At 39.1% G+C, this 20,871-nt stretch overlaps 3 protein-coding genes and 1 pseudogene across 5 annotated transcripts; 2 read left to right on the top strand and 2 right to left on the bottom strand.

The window, feature by feature from the left end:
* The first annotated feature begins 294 nt into the window (after nt 1-294).
* LOC116209418 (DUF724 domain-containing protein 7-like) lies at nt 295-4,470 on the top strand. The gene is made up of 6 exons (XM_031543051.1): nt 295-892; nt 1,736-1,841; nt 1,938-2,056; nt 2,431-2,554; nt 3,195-3,437; nt 3,528-4,470. The coding sequence occupies exons 1-6, from the start codon at nt 413-415 to the stop codon at nt 4,139-4,141; spliced, it is 1,686 nt and encodes a 561-aa protein (XP_031398911.1). The 5' UTR covers nt 295-412; the 3' UTR covers nt 4,142-4,470.
* Nucleotides 4,459-7,286, bottom strand: LOC116209433 (cinnamoyl-CoA reductase 1-like). Of its 2 annotated transcripts, none has more exons than XM_031543078.1 (6): nt 7,021-7,286; nt 6,539-6,714; nt 6,140-6,325; nt 5,805-5,967; nt 4,916-5,105; nt 4,459-4,802 (listed from the first exon to the last, which is right to left on the bottom strand). In XM_031543078.1, exons 1-6 carry the CDS (start codon nt 7,139-7,141, stop codon nt 4,670-4,672), a joined length of 969 nt encoding a protein of 322 aa, XP_031398938.1. In that variant the 5' UTR covers nt 7,142-7,286; the 3' UTR covers nt 4,459-4,669. The 2 variants fall into 2 exon arrangements, with proteins under 2 accessions (XP_031398938.1, XP_031398930.1); XM_031543070.1 differs by having other exon boundaries at nt 6,539-6,717; nt 7,021-7,285.
* A 1,666-nt stretch (nt 7,287-8,952) lies between these two features.
* Nucleotides 8,953-11,441, bottom strand: LOC116209444 (annotated as a pseudogene).
* Nucleotides 11,442-12,340: 899 nt separating this feature from the next.
* LOC116192679 lies at nt 12,341-15,015 on the top strand. Of its 2 annotated transcripts, none has more exons than XM_031521291.1 (4): nt 12,341-12,682; nt 12,781-12,852; nt 12,940-13,019; nt 13,942-15,015. In XM_031521291.1, the coding sequence occupies exons 1-3, from the start codon at nt 12,518-12,520 to the stop codon at nt 12,994-12,996; spliced, it is 294 nt and encodes a 97-aa protein (XP_031377151.1). In that variant the 5' UTR covers nt 12,341-12,517; the 3' UTR covers nt 12,997-13,019; nt 13,942-15,015. The 2 variants fall into 2 exon arrangements, with proteins under 2 accessions (XP_031377151.1, XP_031377150.1); XM_031521290.1 differs by having other exon boundaries at nt 13,997-15,015.
* The last annotated feature ends 5,856 nt before the right edge of the window (nt 15,016-20,871 follow it).

Raw genomic sequence — 20,871 nt, forward strand, 5'->3', positions numbered from 1 at the left:
GTCAACAATTTTGACGGTCTAATTAACAAATTAGTTTGTGGCATGTCATCCATGTAGACAACTGTCAACCGCATCAGCACAGTTAAAGGTCACGTCAATATTTTTGATGGCCCAATTAATAGATTAGTAGATCAAGAAAATTGAGGTAAATATTGTGATTTTTTAGACTATTTCTCCCAAAAAAAAAAATTATCTTTCAAGACGTGATCATCCCAGTCATCCAGCTGGAAGGTGACACTTTGACTGTTGACTGTGATTGCAAGAGAGCAACATACTGACCATGGTCCGTAAGCACACTATACTTCTTCATAGTAATGGCGCTTTTGCATGTTCTCCTCCTGCATCGAAGTAAAGTTTTCCCATTTCCCCCAGTCTCTGCTTCAGCTTTTCCTCTCTATGCTGCTGCAGGACAATGAAGAAAGAAGCGAAAATGGAGCTTGGAGGGCGCTCCTTCCTCAAGATGGAATCTGTGGTGGAGTCGAAGCCCACTGGGCCCGGCTTCGAGGGCGCGTGGTTCGAGGCCAGGATCCTCCGCCCTCCCCGAAACCCCGACTCCAAGCTGAAGACGGACCGCCTTACGCTGGTCGAGTTCCAGGCCCTGGTCGCAGACGACGAGTCCGGGCCGCTGGCGGAAAATGTGGACGCCCGCCTCGTCAGGCCACCTCCGCCGCTGTCGGAGCAGGCTGATTTTAAGGAGGGGGACGCCGTGGAGGGATCCTACGCGGAAGGGTGGTGGACTGGGACGGTGAAGGAGGTGAGGGACGGAGGGAGGCGGTACCGGGTGGAATTTGACGACCCACCTGATGCGGCGGAGTTGGGGAGGGAAGAGCTGAGGGTCCGCTGGGACTGGCACTGGGCCGGCTGCCATTGGGTCAAGCCGCCGAGGTTTCAGGTCAAAATCAAGCCTTTCTTGTCTCTGTGCTTTGGTCCCCTCGTCGGCCTCTTTGTTGTGTCTGTATATTATCCTGCATGATTGAATGTAATGTTAAGATACCGACAATTCTTGGACAGAGGAATGGCTTTCTTTCTGGAAAACCGAGAAGTTGCATTAAGATAATCTGTCTGGTTGAGACAGTAATGGAGAATGCTTATGCTGTATGAAAAATGAGGTACCATCTCTTACGGCCCTTACGGGGCCATGGAAAGGGAAAACAGATCCTGAGGTCGAGCCCGAGTGCAGTCTTATTCCTAATACTTTATTTTCGTAGTAAACTCGATTTAACTTCTTCACAGCGCTTCTTGACAGATTGTTTTTTGGTGGAAGCATACGAGGGAACAAAGATTGTATTAGAACAGGAAGGACTAAGAAAACCCGAACTTGGAATAGCTTAAAACTTCTCTCGACTCTATGTTCATTCTATATTCTGTTAAGAGTTTCCAACAACAAGAAGGCATGCCAAAATTAAGTTCCTTCTCAAAACCAATTAAAGTCGCAGGTGTAGTCTACTTAAATGAACAAAAGGTAGATCTCTACTTCCTGCCCTGAGACGGCGAGCTCTCATTATTGATTTTTATATTCTTGCATCAATCACGGTGGATAAGTAAATTAGTTTTACTAGTTTGAAGTAGTTCTGATCTTTTAGGAATGATGGTTAATTTTGTCATGTAAGTCTAATTCAGTTTGCTTTTCATTTGTCGTCCTTTATCATTCGTTTAATCTAGTTTAGGAACCGCTTAGTACATGCTTTATTTGAACTTTTTGGAGATGCTACGGGGCTTAAATTTTCTCTTGCAGGAAGCCACTGCACGAGCAGGAAAGAGTTCATTGCACGGAGATGACCACTCTTCAGCATTACAGTCTGCGAATTCTCCACATACGTCAAAGAAGCTCATGGTTTCAGGTGATTTTTCTCTTGCTAAGAGACATTCAACAGTCTTTGAGGATGGAGTATCTGATGCTGCACCTCTTTGTGCTCTAATTACCTCACCTGTTGCAGAGAGAGAAACCTCAGACAGGGAGGAACCCAGGAAGGGTGAGGCAGCAAATGATGAGCTGGAGACTCCAGGTCCATGGGAGAGAGTTGCAAAACCTGTTACACCTGTTACTGCTTCTCCAGTATGTTTGTCTCAATCGTGAAAGTTTGAGATTGTGTCTGGTCCTTGATTACAACTGATGTATGTTCCATTATAGTTACGAACTGACTAGAAATCAAAGATTTTCTTTTTAATTACATTTCGTGGTAAGTAGATATTTATAAGTAAAACTAAAAGATGTTTGTGAAGCAGCAGCCTGCCACACGGTAGAACCTTGAGTTCCTTGGCATGGCAAAAACTAATTATCTTTGATAACTCTAACACTCTCTTTGGTCTTATATTCATTTTTAAAGGACATATAGTTATATAGCAGGTTTTTGCAAACTCATCTTCTTTATAGATGCTCCAATTCTAAAAGTTCACTGCCTTTTTCCGCCTTTCATGGATATCTTGCAGCACAAACAAGGGGGGCAAAGATGGAAGCTGAAGATCTATCATCGAAGAGCAAAGAGAACAAGCACACCTAAAAGAAAGAGAGAAAAGTCCTCTAGTGTTGGAAGTAAACATGCTTTAGTACCAGGTAAAAATTGCTCTTTTTTAAGCCAAAATATTGACATTTTTTTTTGGGTCAGGCGGATAGGTATGGTTGTAGAAGCAGAGAGTGGTGATTTGTATCGATATTCTTCCTGGCAACCAACAATTGAATGAAAAAAATAAATAGTTCCTCTAACAACAGAAACGAAAGAACCTTACCTGAAATTGGCGAATTTAAGGCAGAGAAAGATTCTGGATTAACACCTGTGGGCAGACATAAGAGCGATGACTGAAGGGAGTGAATTTATCAGACTAGGGAATAAACTAAACAAATTCTTGCAAGAATTAAGAAGATACCAGAAGATTCTGTCCAGAATCCGGCACGTATGGGAGTAACTCTCTAGTAAGTAGTAATTCTGTGATTCACCTCTGCTTGAAGGTACATTGATTTGAGATAATCTATGCTCCGAGTAATTTTGCTAATGGGAAATATGCACCTTTGAGGGGTTCGAAGCACCTAATCTCATCAAGAGAGTCCACCAACCAAACCACCAGTTTGAAATACCACGTAGCATTCTAGTCCTATGATTGCTCAGATTAATCTTTGGTTTTATGTTCTGATTTTCTGTGTGGAGCTTTATGCTATGGTTTGATTATGCTTAATAGATTCTTCTGTCTTAATGCAGCTTGTCCTCCTCATAGTGCTACCAAAATGCCCGAAGCAGGATATCTACAAATAGATTCTAGAGGACAACATGGCATGGTTGTACAGGCTCAACCCTTGCCTTTCACGGGGAGCTCACCAATCTGGGAAACGGTGGATTCTCCGGAAGCTTTCCAGAAATTCCCACATAATCCGCAACCAGTGATCAATCTTGAACTGGTTTCATATGAAGAATCAGACTCTATAGTAGCCTCCATGAACCAAGGTGGGCGAGCAAGATGTGTAGAATTACTCCTTGACTGAACAGTGACAGCTACTTCTATCTTTAATTAATTTCTTCTTTGTCTTAATGCAGCTTGTCCTCCTTGTAGTGATAGTGCAACCCAAATGCCCGAAGCAGGATATCTACAAATAGATTCTGGAGAACAAAATGGCACAGTTGTACAGGCTCAACCCTTGCCTTTCATTAGGATCTCACCAATTTGGGAAACGGTGGAATCTCTGGAAGCTTTCCAGAAATTCCCGCAGAATCCGCATTTCGGTCCTTTGGGCTGTTGCAATGAGAAATCCAGGGAAGGAATGGCGATTGCTTGCATGGTGAACTTCGCAAGCACGGTGGAAAAAATCTTCAAGCTTAATAACACTGATCCTATGAGTAGTTTCAAAGACTGTTTGGAGACACTTGTTGACTTGGAACCACATGGCTTTGATATCGAGGCCGTTGAGACTCATTTGAGGAAGCTTCTTAAGATAAAGGAGGGGCGGGAGAAGCTCCAGGAAAGGTCAAAGGAATCGGAGAATCTAATCTTGGAGCTCATTCAGGAGAATGCCAAGATCGATGAAGACATGGAGCGGCTTCAGGCGAGGAAGAAGGTGAATGAGGCCCGAATGAGTACTCTGAGACGGAGTGTGGACGCAATGAACATAATGGCGCAACAGTGGCCCCAGGTCGATTTAAAGAATTTCTAGCCCTTTCCACCCCAGCTTCCATGAAAAACCATTCAAGTTTGATTTCTCTGGGATGAGAAAATGTTTCTTTATCCCATTTATCAGTAGCTCGTTCCATTTGAGCTGTTAGGATGTGTATAGATCGCAGCAGCTGCCCATTGCATGGACAAATAGGAACCACTCACCATGTTGATACCTTCACCTTAGGCACATCCCTCAGGAAATCATTAGTTAGTCTATGCTGTGGACAGAAGCAAATGATGTCTAGTGTTAAGGCGAAACCTTTATGCACTGGGTATAGTTTAGACTCGATATAATCTATGCAAATAGAGCTGTTGTTTAGAGAGCAATGATGGCACATTTCTTATCACCGATCCATAAGCACTGACTAACTAAGTAGCAGGTCACATAACTGTAATCAGCCTGCATTGTCTAACAGCTGTACGCGATATGATCTCACTAGTAAACATCAATGATAGGACGATAATTTGTCTGGAATGAGCATCCTCTGAAGTTCAGCGGCTTAAAAAAGAAAGTACATAACGCGTTTCAATCCAAGAGTCCGGCGTCCCTGTAGCATGCCACGGAGTCGATGAGTGTCTCTTCTAGTGTTCTGAACTTCCAACCCAGTTTTTGCATCTTCTCCGAAGTCAAGTTTGGTCCTTCGTCTACCTTGTTAAAGCTGCCATTAGACAACATTTTGTCAGCAAAATCGTAAATTCAGCAAAAGGAGAGCTCTCAGTTGATACTGCAAATTGTCCTGGTCCCTGTAAAGGTCGAGAATGAAATGCACACCTTCTAGGATAACTGTACTGTGGATAAAGTGTCCTCAATTTCGCCATCAGATCCCCACTCTTGATCATATGAGATGCGCTTATATATCTACCTTCCGCCGCTGGCTTTTCATAAGCCAGAAGCAGCGATTTAGCTGCGTCCCGGACGTCCACTATCTTCATAAGCCTGTCATCGGTTGATTCATTCCCTCCTGTATTTGGAAGAGAGAGAAGAAACAGAATTACAATTTCTTTCGAGAAAAGATTTACTCCCAGGATCTATTACTGGTCTCCTCGACCATATATATTACTGCTGCGTTTGGTTTCAAAGTAGGATTTTAAAATCAGATTTTGATTTTGAAAAAAAAGTGGTATAAATGGGGCTCGCCCTTTGACTTTGTATGGGTTATTTTGTTTTGTTGTGGGTAAAATTAGATTAAAGTTGTGATTTTAAAATCACATTCACAAACCAAACAAGCCAATATGTCTGATTATTTCCTGCTAAACATTTAGGACCTGTTTGGTTTCAAGATGGTATTTTAGAATCACAATTCTAATTTTTAACTCTACCCACTACAAAACAAAATAACTCATACAAAGTCAAAGAATAGGCCCCATTTATACTACTTTTTTTCACAACAAAACAACATAACACATACAAAGTCAAAGGTGGGCCCCATTTATACCACTCAAAATCAAAATCAAAATCTGATTTTAAAATCCTACTATAAAACCAAACGCAACCTTAGAATTTATCAGTTAAGGCTTAACCCCTGAACTTCGGAAAATTTTGCAATCACTGATGCGGGCCTGACTTCCCGACTGCAGAGATAGGACCTTAAGACCATAACGTGTGTTAGAGTGCCGAAACAAGAACGAGTTAGGTGATGTGATGACCCCAGGTAAGGTACCTTTGAGCAGCCTGATGAGAAACAAACTGCTTGCGTTCACCGTGCGCTGAAGCATTGGCCCCAAAACCAATACAGGGCACACCCTCACTACATCGAGACCAGTTCTCTTTCCAAACTCCACAGCCTCACGTTCTGCTAGAGTCTTCGAGAGGGGGTACCAGCTCTATCCAAAAGACGAGGCAAGGACCAATGAGCAGAGTATGAGATGTTAATAACTATGCACTTCAAAGATCATGTTCTATTGCGGGGCAAAATAAGCAGCAAGATGTGCATCTTTGAGACAAACAATGTGTAAGAAGGTTGTCATGATAAAAAGGATTGGAGTCAATTATTACCTTTTGTGACTTCTGGAAATCAGCATCAGACCAGCAGGTTTCGTCCATGGCTTGATCTTTGGGCCAGTTGGGGTTCATGGAAACAGCAGCTCCAGAGGACACCACGATAACCCGCTTTACGTTCTCTTCAAGGCACGCTTGGAGCACATTGAATGTGCCCTTCACAGCAGGCTCTATTAGTTCCTTCTGCAGAAATAAGATAAGATCTTCGTGTCAATATTAGAGAATCCCCGGAATCAAACAGGATAAATGCAAATTTGCATTCTGGGTCTTGCGTTTGTTCGATCATCCTTCATTGATCACCAGTAACCGAATCATATATGTTCATCCACAGAGTTGATTGATATAATGTTGACAACTTCGACTATGATATATAAGCTGAAAGGTGAGCAATCATGCCTCAGGATTTTCAATGCCAGCGTGGTTGGAAGGGAGGGGACTCGCAACGTGAAATACTCCGGCACAGCCTTGAATGGCAGAACGGAGCGAATCTTGGTCCAGCAAATCTGCCTTGAAAAGTCTGAGGTTCTCGGAAGCTCCATCAAGCTCGTATAGATGAGCATTCTTCTTCTCATCTACTGCAAAGTAATTAAACATCGGTTCAAGCCCAATGAGGAGTCATTCGAGCCAGAGTGACAGCGTCACACTTGCGATCACTTATCCCGGAAAATTGAGCAAAAAGAATATCCCAATCTAATATTTTGTGTGTTACGAGCTGGACATAACCAGAGTTCAGTTCGATCTCTACTGCAGGTGCCGACATCTCCAAATTTCGGGGAACAGCAGGAAATGGGGACAAGTGGAACAAGCCAGACTATATATATATATATATATATATATATATATATATGCAAAAGCTTTGATCTTAATTAGTTAGTTACCCGGGTTTCGAACTGTTCCATGGACAAAATATCCATTGGAGAGAAGCAGCTTGACGAGCCATGAAGCGAGGTAGCCTCCTGCCCCGGTCACACACACCCTTTTCTTCTCTTCATCCGCCATCGATCCTCGGAGAGAGTTGTTGCAAGCTTCTGAAGTTGAGCCCTGCAACTTGTATGATTCCTGCTGCTGTCTCTACTTATTGATGAGAAAAGCCAAGGGGTTACATCATGGAGGACGTAATTAGCCTGGGACCTCTTGGGGTGGAAGACGACAGCAAGCAAGTCCTTGTGGGAAAGGATGAAATTTTTGCCTATCAAACTTCAGACTGGGAGGACCCCATGAATGGTGTTGGTGATGCAGGGCGTGACGTGAGATAAGAGACTCCGGCCCCATGGGAGAGGGTTGTGAAACCTATTCCACCCATTGCTGCTGTTTCGGTATGTGTCTCGACCACGAAAATTGAGTTTGTGGTCCAGTCGCTCATTACATGAGAACTTTGTTTCATTGCAGTCACGAACTAACTACAAATTACATTTTTTTTTTTGATGAGTATGGTTGCAGAAGCATAGAGTAGCGATTCGTATCGATCGATGTTCTTCCTGGCAGCTAACAAATGAATGAAAAAAGGAAATAGTTCTTATAACAATAAAGGAAGAAGCTTACCTGAAATTGGCGAATTTGAGGCAGAGAAAGATCTTGGATCAACACTTGGGGGCAGATATGAGAGCGATAACTGAAGGTAGTATATAAATTTATAAGAATGAACAGAATAAATTCTTGCAAGAACTAAACAGATACCAAAAGATTCTGCCAGAAATTCGGCAAGTACGGGAGGCAACTAAACTCTCTAGTAATTCCGCGGTTCAACTCTGCTTGGAGGTACACTGATTTGAGATTCTCTATGCCCTGAGTAATTTTGCTAACAGTAAGTATACAACTTTGAGGGTTCGAAGTAACAAATCTCGTCAAGAAATTGACACTGATTTAACCATCAGTTTGAAGTACCACGAAGCGTTGTAGTCCTGCAATTGCTCAGATTAATCTTCGGAGTTATGTTCTGATTTTCTGTGCGGAGCTTAATCTCACGGTTCGATTACACATAATAGATTCCCTGGAAGAAATAGTATCTGAATTAGCTTCTGAAATGAATGGTGTAATTTCTTTTGTTACTTAAAACAGTTTACAATATGAAGTACTGGAACTATTACCGCCGGTCCTATGAGCAACTGATCAGCTGCCTGTGATCAATCTTCAACCTACTGATTAACGATCCTATGAGTAGTTTCAAGGACTGTTTGGAGACTCTTCTCAACTTTGAACCACATGGTTTTCATGTTGTTGAGGCCATCGAAACTCATCTAAAGAAGCTTCTTAAGATAAAGGAGGGGCAGCAGAAGCTCCAGGAAAGGTCAAAGGAATCAGAGAATCTAATTTTGAAGCTTATTCGGGAGAATGCCAAGATCGATGAAGACAAGGAGCGGCTTCGGGTGAGGAAGAAACAAAACGAGGCCAGAATGAGTAGTCTGAGAAGGAGCGAGGACGCAATGAACATAATGGCGCAGCAGTGGCCCCCAGTTGATTTAAAGATTTTCCAGCCCTTTCTACCCCTTTTAAGTATTGGCTTCCATGAAAAACCATCCAGGTTTGATTTATCCGGGATGAGGAAATGTTTCGTGATCCCATTTATCACCAGCTCGTTCTTTTTGAGCTGTCAGGGTGTAAATAGATTGCAGCAGCTGCCCATTGGGTGGACATGAAGCAGTTTATGTCAAGTGTTAAGGCGGAACCTGAATCTTTTTTGTGCTGGCTATATTTTAGACTCGTTTTATTGGCGATAGAGCTGTTGTTTAGGGAGTAATGACCTCACGTCTCTTATCGCCCATCCATAAGCACTGATTTTGAAGAAAACTAAGTAGCAGGTCACACAACTGTAATCAAATGCATTGTATAACTGCTGTAGGCAATATGATGTCACTAGCAAATTACAATAAAACGGTGGAACCTATAATAGGAAGATAGTATGTCGGGAATGAGCATCCTATATAGCAAAATTAAAACAAAGCGGAGGAACCTATAATGGGAAGATAGTACGTCGGGAATGAGTATTCTCTGAAGTTCATCGGGCATCAAAAAGAAAGAACATAATGTGTTTTAATCCAAGAGTCCACCTTCCTGGTAGCATTCCATGGAGTCGATGAGTGTGTCATCTAGTGTTCTGAACTTCCAACCCAGTTTTTGCATCTTCTCCGAAGTCGAGTTTGGTTCTTCATCCACCTTGTTAAAGCTGACATTAGACAACAGTTTGTCAGCAAAATCGTAAATTGAGCAAAAGCAGACCTGTTTGAGCTCTCAGTTGATTCTGCAAATTATCCTGGTCCCTGTAAAGGCCGGAATGAAATGCACACCTTCTAGGATAACTGTACTGAGGATAAAGCGTCCTCAGTTTCTCCGCCAAATCCTGAGTTTTGATCATATGCGATGCACTTACATATCTACCTTCCGCCTCGGGATTTTCATAAGCCAGAACCAGTGATTCAACTGCATCCCGGACGTCCACTATCTCCATAAGCTCGTCATCTATCGATTCATTCCCTCCTGTAATCGGAAGACAAATAAGAAACAGAACTCCCAGAAGTACAATTATGTTGGAGAAAAAAAATTACTCCCAGTTTAGGTGATTATGATTACAACCTACTAACTTTTATTTGTCAATTTAGGTGTAACCCTTGAACTTCAGAAAATTTTGCAGTCACAGATGCCAGCCCGACTTCCCGACCGTGCGGATAGGACCATAAGACCGAAACATGTCCTAGAAGTGCCGAAATAAGAAAGAAGCAATGTGATGTCCATAGGTAAGGAACCTTTGAGCAGCCTAATGAGAAGCAAACCGCTTGCGTTCACTGTGGGCTGAAGCATTGGCCCCAAAATCATTACAGGACACACCCTCACTACATCGAGACCGCTTCTCTCTCCAAACTCCACAGCCTCACGTTCAGCTAGAGTCTTCGAGAGGGCATACCAGCTCTATCCAGAAAGACGAGGAAAGGACTAATGAGCAGAGTATGAGATATTAATAACTACGCCCTTCAAAGTATCATATTCTATTTCGGGGCAAAATAAGCAGCAAGATGTGTATCTTCGAGACAATGTGTAAGTAGGTTGTAATGACAAAAAGGACTGGAACGATCAATTATTACCTTTTGTGACTACTGGAACTCAACATCGGACCAGCAGGTTTCGTCGTTGGCATGATCCTTGGGCCAGTTCGGGTTCATGATAACGGCAGTTGCAGAGGACACCACGATAACCCGTTTCACGTTCTCTTCAAGGCATGCATTGAGCACATTGAATGTGCCATTCACAGCGGGCTCTATTAGTTCCTTCTGCAGAAATAAGATAAGATCTCCGTGTCAGTATTAAAGGATCCGTGGAATCAACCAAGATATAAGCGAATATGCATTCTGGGGTCTTGCGCTTTATCGATCATCCTTCATTAATCACTAGTAACCGAATGAAATGTTCATCCACAGAGTTGGTTGATATTATGTAGACAGCTTCGACTAGGATATATAAGCGTAAAGGTGAGCAAACATGCCTCAGGATTTTCAATTTTAGAGTGTTTGGGAGGTAGGGGACTTGCGACGTGAAATACTCCTGCACATCCTCGAATGGCGGAACGGAGCGAATCTTGGTCTAGCAAATCTGCCTTCAAAAGTCTGAGGTTCTCGGAAGCTCCATCAAGCTTGTATAGATGAGCATTCTTCTTCTCATCTCCTGCAAAGTAATTAAACATCGGTTGAGGCCCAGTGAGGAGTGTTTGAGCCAGAGTGACAGCGTCGCGCTGGTAGTAGGACATGTTTTCAGCAAATCATTTTTCTTATACTGAACATGTTTAGAAAATGTTTTCAATCACTATCCCAGAAAATTGAGCAAAAAGAAGATCTGATCAAACATATTTCGTGTTAAGAACTGGACATAACCGGTTACCACCAGAGTTCAGTTTGGTTTCTACTGCAGGCACCAACATCTCCGAATTCCAGGGGATAGCAGGAAACGAGAGAACGAAGTCGAAGAAGCCGTTCTAGTCAGCTGAAATATTTGTATTTGTATATATATATATATATATATATATGCGAAGCTTTGATCTTAATAAGCTAGTTACCCGGGTTTCGAGCTGTTCCGTTAACATAGTATCCCTTGGAGAGAAGCAGCTTGACTAGCCATGAACCGAGGTAGCCTCCTGCCCCGGTCACACACACCCTCCTCTTCTCTTCGTCCGCCATCGATCCTCGGAGACGGCTCTCGCAAGCTTCTGAAGCTTGGCTCTGCAACTTATATTATACCTCCCGTGTCTCCACACGATGAGAAAAAGTCATGGGTTGACGGAATTCTTTCATCATGGAGGACGTTTTCGTTTTGAGCATTGCTCCAAGAAACAAAGTTTCTTGCAATATAGCAAGAAAATTTGTTATTTAATAAGAATCTTGCTATAATTAAAATAATAATTTTTTTTTTCTATTTTATAGGTATTTTATTATATTAAAAAATGATAAGTTTCTGCTATTTAATAATGGCTTGTTTGGTTTGCAAATGTGATTTTAAAATCACAACTTTAACCTAATTTTATCCATAATAAAACAAAATAACTCATAAAAAGTCAAAGAGTGGGCCCCATTTATACCACTCTTTTTCCACAACAAAACAAAATAACTCATACAAAGTCAAAGGGTAGGCCCCATTTATACCACTCTTTTTCAAAATCAAAATCTGATTTTAAAATCCTACTTTAAAACCAAACACAACATAAATTTCTTATTATTTCTTTTTTGATAATCATGTGGCGTGACGTACTATAATTGGTAGAGATAAACTCCCCCTTTTAAGGAGGCTCCATAGCGAAGTTTATCTCTTTCTGGTTTTTTTTTTTTATGAATAAGTCATAGCCAAGGACATAAAGATAAGAGCAAGTGCAAGTGGATAAAAATGAAATTTTAACACTAACAAAATGTTGATTGAGTGATAAACAGTTTCAATTTCTGTAAAGAGGATAATACAAGTTTGAGACCAAAAAACGCACTTGTTGGGAGTGAGTATATCTTTAAATGCTCGATTTTTGAAATTGCGATAATAATGTCTCATACAAATTTTTAATCGAAGGAAAAAAAATGAAATTTTGACTATAGTATTGGGACCAAAATGAGGCAAGTTAAATACTATGATGATTACGAGAAATCGAATTATATGGAAACATGGAGGGGCAATTTGAAATTAAGTAAAACTAGAGGCTGAATTTGCGAGGATATAATAGCCAATGAACAGGTTGAGGGCGGGCCGTGTGGCCATTAGAGCGGGATCTCAGTCCTCTCGGCAGCCTCATCCTCCTCCGGCTTTCTTCTCTGCTACGGCGAATTCCGTGGCCGGCTTCCCAAGGAAACCCTAGCGAACCCCCGGGGCATTCTCTCACTAGCGTGTGATCGAAGCGCTGAAGTTGAAGCGATGACGAGCAGCTGGAGAAGGACGTTCGGGAATGTCCGGTCGTTCGTCGGCAATTCGATGGGCGGCCTGCGTGGCGGGGCTAACCTCGCCTCCTGGGTCGTCGCCGGAACCCTTGCCTACTTTCTCTGGGTCAAGCCCTCTCAGGACCTCAGGCGCGAGCAAGAGGTACTCTGACTACCCCCCTCTCATAATCTTTCCCCTTCTACCTCATCGTATGTCTTTGTTCTCGGAGCTTAACTCTTTGCCTGGTGGTGTAATTGTAGGAAAAGGCAGCTCTTGCGGCTTCGGATCCTTACCGCTACGTGGAGAAGCGCAGGCCTATACCAGATCCGCAGGTAGCTGATTCTGCAGCTCAAAGTTTCGAATTTTGACCCTTTTTTGTTCAGTTCGATTGGATTGTGAGCCTGGATGAGTTTTTGCAGGATACTGGTTTGATATATGGCAATAAACGTGGCGGGACTAACAAACCGGAGAACTAGATGGGAATCAATATGCAGTACTTGTAAGTCTCGGCTTTCAGTATGCATAACGTGTTATTTGGATTGACAGTTGGTGATAAGAGAATCAATCTTTGGGTTTTTATTGGTGTTCATGTTCCCAACTTTTGTGGGCATACACAGAGTTGATGGTTGTTAGTTGTTACTAGAGCTTGAAGTAGTAAAGAGCAGACATTTAGATTTCAAGCTGATCATAGGCCAATCTTCCTTTTGCTGATGGTGGATTATTGCCGTTTCATACTTTCGGTCCAACCTGCGCGATTAATTCGTATTCAGTGTTTGTGTGTATTAGTTGTTAATTTTAGTATTGGTACATTAACAAGCATAAACTATCATAAACGAGAACTTAAAAAGTGGTTGGTACTGGCAGCTTTTGGGGGTCATATCTTGTTTATAATAGTTATCTTATTTGATTTATTTAAAGAAAGCTTATCCCCGTATGAGACTGCTACTAGAAAAATCTGGCGTAACTTAATACGGAGATAGAGTGTAGACCAACTACTGATCTCACCATATAGTTATGTTGTGTCGTTGCATGTGGTTATAGAAATCCGGATGGTCCTGTCTTCTAAGATGATATCCGTAATGGACATTCATACACGCCATGTTGATCTCGACTAGGTGTTCTTTGCCTTACTCATATCTTGGCCTGATAGGAAGTGTCTTACCTTTTCCTCCTGTTTTTTGGGTGAATAGGAAGTGTTTGTCAACCTTGCGAATGGTTTGAACCATCTTTCAAGAAATCTTTTTTTCCATAGGAAAAATCCCTTCATATGGTTGATTACAACCTGACCTTGTCATTTGTCATGCTCCACTCTTTGGATTGATGCCGTAGATTCAACAAATTTCAATCGCAAAAATAGACCAAACAGTTATGGTTCTAGTCTTAGCTTGACTTCAATTTTCACAAATCCCTTGCTTCTTCAGGTTGGAACCTAAATCATGAAGTCTCAGTTCTTGTGCTGTGTTTTTGTGATTGCAGAAGATGAGGGTATCTTGGTATCAGTTTTGTCTCGGTATGAAGACTTACAGCAGGCACCGCATAGGAGTAGTATTGAAGATACTGAATGACAATAAGGTTTTGTAAGTAGTAATCTCCTTTTTAGTTGCCCAATTTGTGGCGTACATTTGTTTAGATATATTAGGGTTAATGACATATAAAATCACGTGGTTTGTCCATTTTTCCAAAATAAACCAAACGTTTCAGTTTTGAAAAATAAAATCATGTGGTTTTATTTTTTCCCCAGATCAAGTCAATTTGTCGATTTTCTAATTAAGTGAGACTAGCGGGGTCAAAATTGAAACCACTTTTATACCATTGAAGTTACCATGCCATGGTTAAAAATTTTAACAATTGCCCATTTTATGCTTTTTTCTTCTTCTTCTTCTTTTTTTTCCCCTTTCATCAGGATATTCTAAAGGATGTAATATAAAAATAACAGATGTCGATCGAACAAAATGATCGAGGTAACAAAGGCGAAAGCAAACTGTGTTCTTTTCTTTTCTTTTCTTTTCCTTTAATAAGGTTACATTTCGAAAAGATGAAACTTAGAAACAGCAAAACATCTATGGGAGAAAATGATTGAGGTGACAAATGATGCTTCTTGTCGCATTGGTTTTAATAGGAGGTCAAGAATTGGCTTCGTCAAGAGTGTTTGGTAATCTTAATTATATAACATTAATTTTCATTTTGACCCCTTTAGTCTCACTTAATTATAAATTTGACAAAGTTGGCCTGATTTGGGACAAAAATTGAAAGCGTGTGATTTTATTTTTGATCAAAATTAAGAGGTTTGGTTTATTTTGAGAAAATGAGCAAATCACATGATTTTATATGCAATTTACCCTAGATATGATATGGTGGAAGTTAATTAGACTTTTTTTATGGGCAGTTGCTCTTATTCGTATCATACTCTCTTGAGCAATACAATTCTTTGTAATCAATACACATGAGCTGCTTGAAGCTGGGAATTAATCACGAAAACATCGGATCGTTCAGAATTGCATCAAGCCCAACTGGCTTGGAAGGCCGAGGCCCAATTCCTATTGCATTTCTCGAAGGACATAAAATGACCATGCCCGTGTACCTTTCAGAATTGCATCAAGCTTTCCCACGGTACAAAACCGATATTACTTACCGTCATATCGAATCTACTTAGTTGCAAGGGGTTATGTCAGACCTGACATGCTGATTGTTAGACGATTAATTATGCAGTGCTATAAGTATCAGCAGATGGGACATTGCTCCGCACCGTGTTTGCGGATCAATAACACGTTCCCATGAAAAACGAGCAGGACAACCACGAGTGTAGCTAAGCTTATGCAATGTCAAGTTGTAGTGGTGTGTGTGGGGTAGGACTTGATCAATGAATCAGGTCGCATTCAAATCAAGGAATCAATTGGAGTCCGCAAGTGTCATTGTGTCAACAACTTAGGGTAAAGAAAAAAGAAGATGAGAATGGGTATTTGTCGGTTTTTGTTTGGAGGCAGATGCAAGCGATAACGTAGATTGGTTCAAGTTATTCGACGTTTATTTTTTTAAAAAAAGAATTTCATATTCGTGTCTCGTGAATACAAAAAAAAAAAGATTCACATCAGAGGAGTTTTACCGCTTATTGAATCGACCTGACTCGAATGAAATTAGTAAGGATTTGTTGAGATTTCGAATATCAAGATGCACATCAAAAGAAGATGCGGGCTCCACAGGGCGGCGCCTTGCCCTTGAAGACATGTCCACGAGGCGATGGGGCCCATGGATACCATAAATGGGCCTGAATCTGCGGGATCCGATCCGTTCCCCCTTCCCCCAGCGCAGCCACCAACTTGTCCTCCTAGTGGCATGGGAGTTCACGTGAACATGTGCCTCTCAACTGTTGACGCGTGTCAATGCATGCCACGTCATCATACCATCAAGCACGTGTGCTAAACCAATCTTAAATTATTATTTTTTAAAAAGAAAAAAAAAGAAGAAAAAAAAAAGGGTCCCTCTCCTAAAAGAGGTCACGAGGTGACCGATCGAGAATTAATCTTCGGATCTGATCAGATGATAATTGGAATACCATGGGGAGATAAATTTTATTCTAATACCGCTTTTCACGCATCGAAATTGAAAATTATGTCTCGATTACGAGTAAGGTTTATTGTAGTGCTGTTAGGTTTCTCGTGACCTGTGATAAACTAATTGACTATATATACACAATATATTCAAATAGTGAGCTTGACTAATAAGGCTATATATAAAGTTGCAGTTGCAACTGTGGACTGAGTGTTTGGCCTCTCCCTTACAATGACAAATTTCAAATCATTTCGATCCATTTCTGTCCGCATATATTAAGTCATATATATCAGTCACGACACGCAATTAATATTCGTAAAGTCAAGTGAAGTGAAGCGTAAAGGTCGACTAATTAAAATTAAACTCCTATGTATCCCCTTTGTCCCAATCGATGCATGGCGACGTCCTGTTAATTGCGTGAATTATTGATCATATTCTTGTTTTCCCTCTATACGATAATTCTTCGTCGGTTTTGCTCATTTGAAAGCAAGTGATGGTGAGATGCGACTTTAGGGCGAACACGTGATGCACAGCCATCGACTACTCAGTGACTGGACAACTACTTAAGTTCAATACCCTAATGTTATTCGTCATAACACAAGATATATATATATATATATATATATATCGGATCCACTAGTTGACATTCGCACGATCAAAACAATGACAAACAGAAGGTCGACCGAGTTGGTACCCCATTTGCCATGGTTAGAAATCAAAATTGAACTTGACATCTTTTTTCCAGGTTTTAATCTTTCCGTTGTCACATCCACATTTAATTTTTCTCTCTCTCGATTATAAAAGAGATCCATTAGTTTAACACAGAAAAATTAAAAATTAAATAAAAGAATAAGATAGTCTCATTGGTAAAATTCGAAAATGAAGTACTGAAACTTATTAATTTTTAGAAGAGAGTATATATAGCTGCATTACGATTCTTTTTTGCGCACTATCTCTGCTTTCTTATTGGATTCCTCCAAATTGACACTATGAAGGGGAAGAGAGAGAGAGAGGAATTTCTTCTGCTAGTTAATAATAAATTGTTTGCCTAAGCTAATGCCAAAAATGGAGATTGGTGTCCTTTCAGCTAAATCAAGTGGGATCCACATCAGCCTATTGTATTTCATTTTGGACGGGACAAAACAATTAACCAATGCCTCCTTACCAACAGAGGGCCAAAAGTTAATTCGTTAAGATCAGCTCAAAATTAAGCAGAAAAGTTCGATTGAATTAGTTGTTCAATCCATGATTGTTCAAGTACTAATAATATTGGACTTTGATAAACATTATTAATTGTATATGCAATGGGACATTAACCCACATGGTCACAAATACTTTTTTTTTTTCAAAAAGCAATTCAAGATTACCACTACGTTACTCCCAATTTAATTTCTAAAGTTTCTATTTATAAGTAAATTAGTTTTGCTAAATTTTGAATAATTATGGAAGGATTAATCATTGCATGGGGTGGTCATTTAAAGCTAAACCTTGACCAAGAAACACCAGCAAGAGCAAATTTATCACGGATACTTAATTGATAAAAAAAATATTTAATATGGTGGTACTTCTCTCCATGACTCGAAACAAAAAAGTTTTAATAAATTCGTTAATAAGACTCATCGTATCTTTTTATTTCTCATTTTACGTTCTATCTTTGATTAGGTACATGAGCCTCTTTTATTTTAAAATTTAATGAAAATTTACTAACTTACGATAAATATTGTGATATAAATACTAATGAATGTATAATTACGCAAGTAAAAATCTAAAGATAGATTTACCACGAAATTCTTGTTAAAATACTAACGGGTTAAATTGAAAAGGAAAATGACCATAATGTGCATGAGTGAGGAGAGAGAAATGTGGCTAGTAGATAGTTATCATATTGAATTTATCATCGTGGCCCTCATCCAATAACGATCAATTAATAATTAATGAAATTCATATATGATCAATTAATAATTAATTAACTTTATATATATGAGCAAAAATGAAAATAAAAAATTCAGATAGATGAGAGCCTTCAGTCTTTATAATAATCATAGCATGAAGCGGTTATTATTTACGTCCCAAAATGGAGTATATTGAATCAAATCAACAACAATAATAATAATAATAATAAATTAACAATTTGCCCTTAAGAGATCAATGTTACATCAAAACTGATCTTAAGAAAATTATTATATCAATTTTGACATTGACCTATTAGATGTACATTATATTGCTCATTTCGTCCAACGGAAGAGGCAATATGATATACATTTAATAGGTCAAGGTCAAAACTGATATAAAAAAAAGAAAAAAATAATGTTATAGATGTTTTCGTCCACTATTAAACAACAGGTAGACGGAAGAGGTCATGTGATGTACACTTAATTTGTTAAGATTTAATTTGATATAAAAAAATTATGAAAATCTGATTTGATGTAAAATCAATCTTTCGGTAGACAAATTATTAATTTATTTTAATAATAATAATAATAATAATAATAATAATAATTCCTTCCTTTCCGTGCAGTATTCGTTGAACATTGCCATTACAGGCAAAGATCTAATCAGTCACATTTTGCCCTCCATTATAGAGCCCAATTTGATCACTGACAATGACTGACAATTCCCAACTCTTTCTATCTATCACGATCTTTCATTACCTTTTCCTTTTCAGGCAATGTTTTAATCTTTTGTATTCTCAGAAATAATAGAACGGGAATAAAATTGTAAAAACAATTCTATTTACTTGAAAATTAATAAAAAAAATTTCCTCTACAATCAATGAATATTGATAACAAAAATGAATACTAATAAAAAGATCTCATTTGTATGTTTTATGGGCAAATAAATACATACATCTTTAGATGAAAAATATTAACGTTTGTCCCCTCCATTCTCGTCATGTAGTCTATCTTGATCCAGCTGGTCCAGCTCAATACATCCCGTTCCAATTGCTTGGATAGGATAAATCTATGGGGTTGTAAGGTATGAACCATCAGAGATGAATCGCGAGATTAGGGATAGCAGTCGCTCTCACTAAAATTTTAATGTTATATGAAAAATTATAAATTTTTATTTCATTTTTAGTGAAATTATCTATATCCCTCACCCTAACTCCACCAAGTCACTTTCCCTTTTGCCCGTCCAAGATTCGTCTCCGAAATCCTGGGTCCATGTCTGTAGGCCATTATCTCATAAAACAGTTAGAGAGCTTCAATTCATTAATATATATATATAATATGTATGTGTGGATGGGGTTTGATCATATGGGGCGTTGGAATCATTGCATGGTGTTCGGGTGACTAGGGGTAAGGGTTCTAACATACAGACGCAGAAAATTCCCAATCATTAAACTCAATACTGCAGACTAATGTCAAATCCCCGATCGAGATCAAAGGTTTTAAGCGAACGTGCAGCTCCCAGATATATAACTCATTAAAGTTTCGACGAATTAACTAATAATACTGAATTAATCTATTGGTAAGTGCCAAGAGAACGTAAGAGCAAAGCCCCAAAAATTATACAAATATACTACTTATATAGAACATAGAGATTATTAAAGATGGGTTTAAAGTACATTTAATTAATTAATTATATCTTAAGGACAAAGCATCCTTAAGATATAATTAATTAATTAAATGTACTTTAAACCCATCTTTAATAATCTCTATGTTCTATATAAGTAGTATATATATGTAATATTTGTATAGCCCAAAGTTCTTTTACCTGCTCAAAACATTCTATGTAACTGCAAAAGAGGAGACCGAAAAAAGAATAAAAATTATATACAATAATGCACACTAGCATCCGTCAATTCTCGTTAAGTCCCATTATTTTGCTTTTTGACCAAATTATACTGACCGCAAGATACATAAATACATACATATATATATATATATAAAGTAAACATAAAATAGAACATAATATCGAACCTACTCGGGCCTACTCGTGTGTTTTTTTTCTAATAACTGAGGTTCATGAGTTTAATATAATAAAATAAAATTTTCACTAACTAATAAAAGAGTACGGATAATCGCATTATAATATCGAACTTGAAATATATTAATTATCAGATGATGACGTGTACCACTGTGTTGCACCTTCTTTAATGGCCTACTCGCTATTCATAATACAAAAGTTCGATAATTGTTGAATTTTACCATATATTCCTTTTCTCTCTATTGTATTTATACATGTATAAATCTTTAGAATTACTCCATGAGCCGTTAATAATCATTCAACTATACATATGTATAGTAGATCACCACTAACGCATTAACAGAACTTTTGAACAGTAAGATTAAATAATTGAAAGACATGATGCGCATAGTGTATATGAATAATGTTGCAACACGTACGATGAGTGACTTGCTAGTTTATTAACACTGAACATGACTTACATGATAAACACTTGACCATCAATCGAACGGCAGCTAATTACATGTACATGATATGATAGGGTTGCACATAGACACGTGGTGTCTTCAATCGAATATGCACAAACGACCGGACAATGTGAAAGCTGGCCATGAGGTGGTTAGCATTAGCCAATGTTACATCAAGATTAAACAATACTAAGGTAATTATCAAGAGATCAATGGTTTGACCATATAATAATCTGAAACCTGAGAAACACATGCACGCCATTTGCCCCAATAAGACCACATTGAACCGTCCATATTTTTAAAAGACTTCTCTCTCTTTTCAATTACAAGTAAGACTCTGGATATAATATAATGAAATAGAAATCTTAATATCTAATAAATAAATACGAGTAATCTCATTAAGTATCGAATTTATAATTTTTTATT

This window comes from Punica granatum, chromosome 1 (genome assembly GCF_007655135.1).
Source record: "Punica granatum isolate Tunisia-2019 chromosome 1, ASM765513v2, whole genome shotgun sequence".
NCBI classification, from domain to species: Eukaryota; Viridiplantae; Streptophyta; class Magnoliopsida; order Myrtales; family Lythraceae; genus Punica; species Punica granatum.

Coding starts and splice junctions, on each gene's coding strand:
- LOC116209418 (XM_031543051.1), top strand. CDS start 413: ATGAAGAAAGAAGCGAAAATGGAGCTTGGAGGGCGCTCCTTCCTCAAG. Junction 2,555..3,194: donor TAAACATGCTTTAGTACCAG/GTAAAAATTGCT, acceptor GTCTTAATGCAG/CTTGTCCTCCTCATAGTGCT. Junction 3,438..3,527: donor AGTAGCCTCCATGAACCAAG/GTGGGCGAGCAA, acceptor GTCTTAATGCAG/CTTGTCCTCCTTGTAGTGAT.
- LOC116209433 (XM_031543070.1), bottom strand. CDS start 7,141: ATGGCGGATGAAGAGAAGAAAAGGGTGTGTGTGACCGGGGCAGGAGGC. Junction 6,326..6,538: donor CTGGCATTGAAAATCCTGAG/GCATGATTGCTC, acceptor TTATTTCTGCAG/AAGGAACTAATAGAGCCTGC. Junction 5,106..5,804: donor TCTCATCAGGCTGCTCAAAG/GTACCTTACCTG, acceptor TTCCAAATACAG/GAGGGAATGAATCAACCGAT.
- LOC116192679 (XM_031521291.1), top strand. CDS start 12,518: ATGACGAGCAGCTGGAGAAGGACGTTCGGGAATGTCCGGTCGTTCGTC. Junction 12,683..12,780: donor ACCTCAGGCGCGAGCAAGAG/GTACTCTGACTA, acceptor GTGTAATTGTAG/GAAAAGGCAGCTCTTGCGGC. Junction 12,853..12,939: donor GGCCTATACCAGATCCGCAG/GTAGCTGATTCT, acceptor GAGTTTTTGCAG/GATACTGGTTTGATATATGG.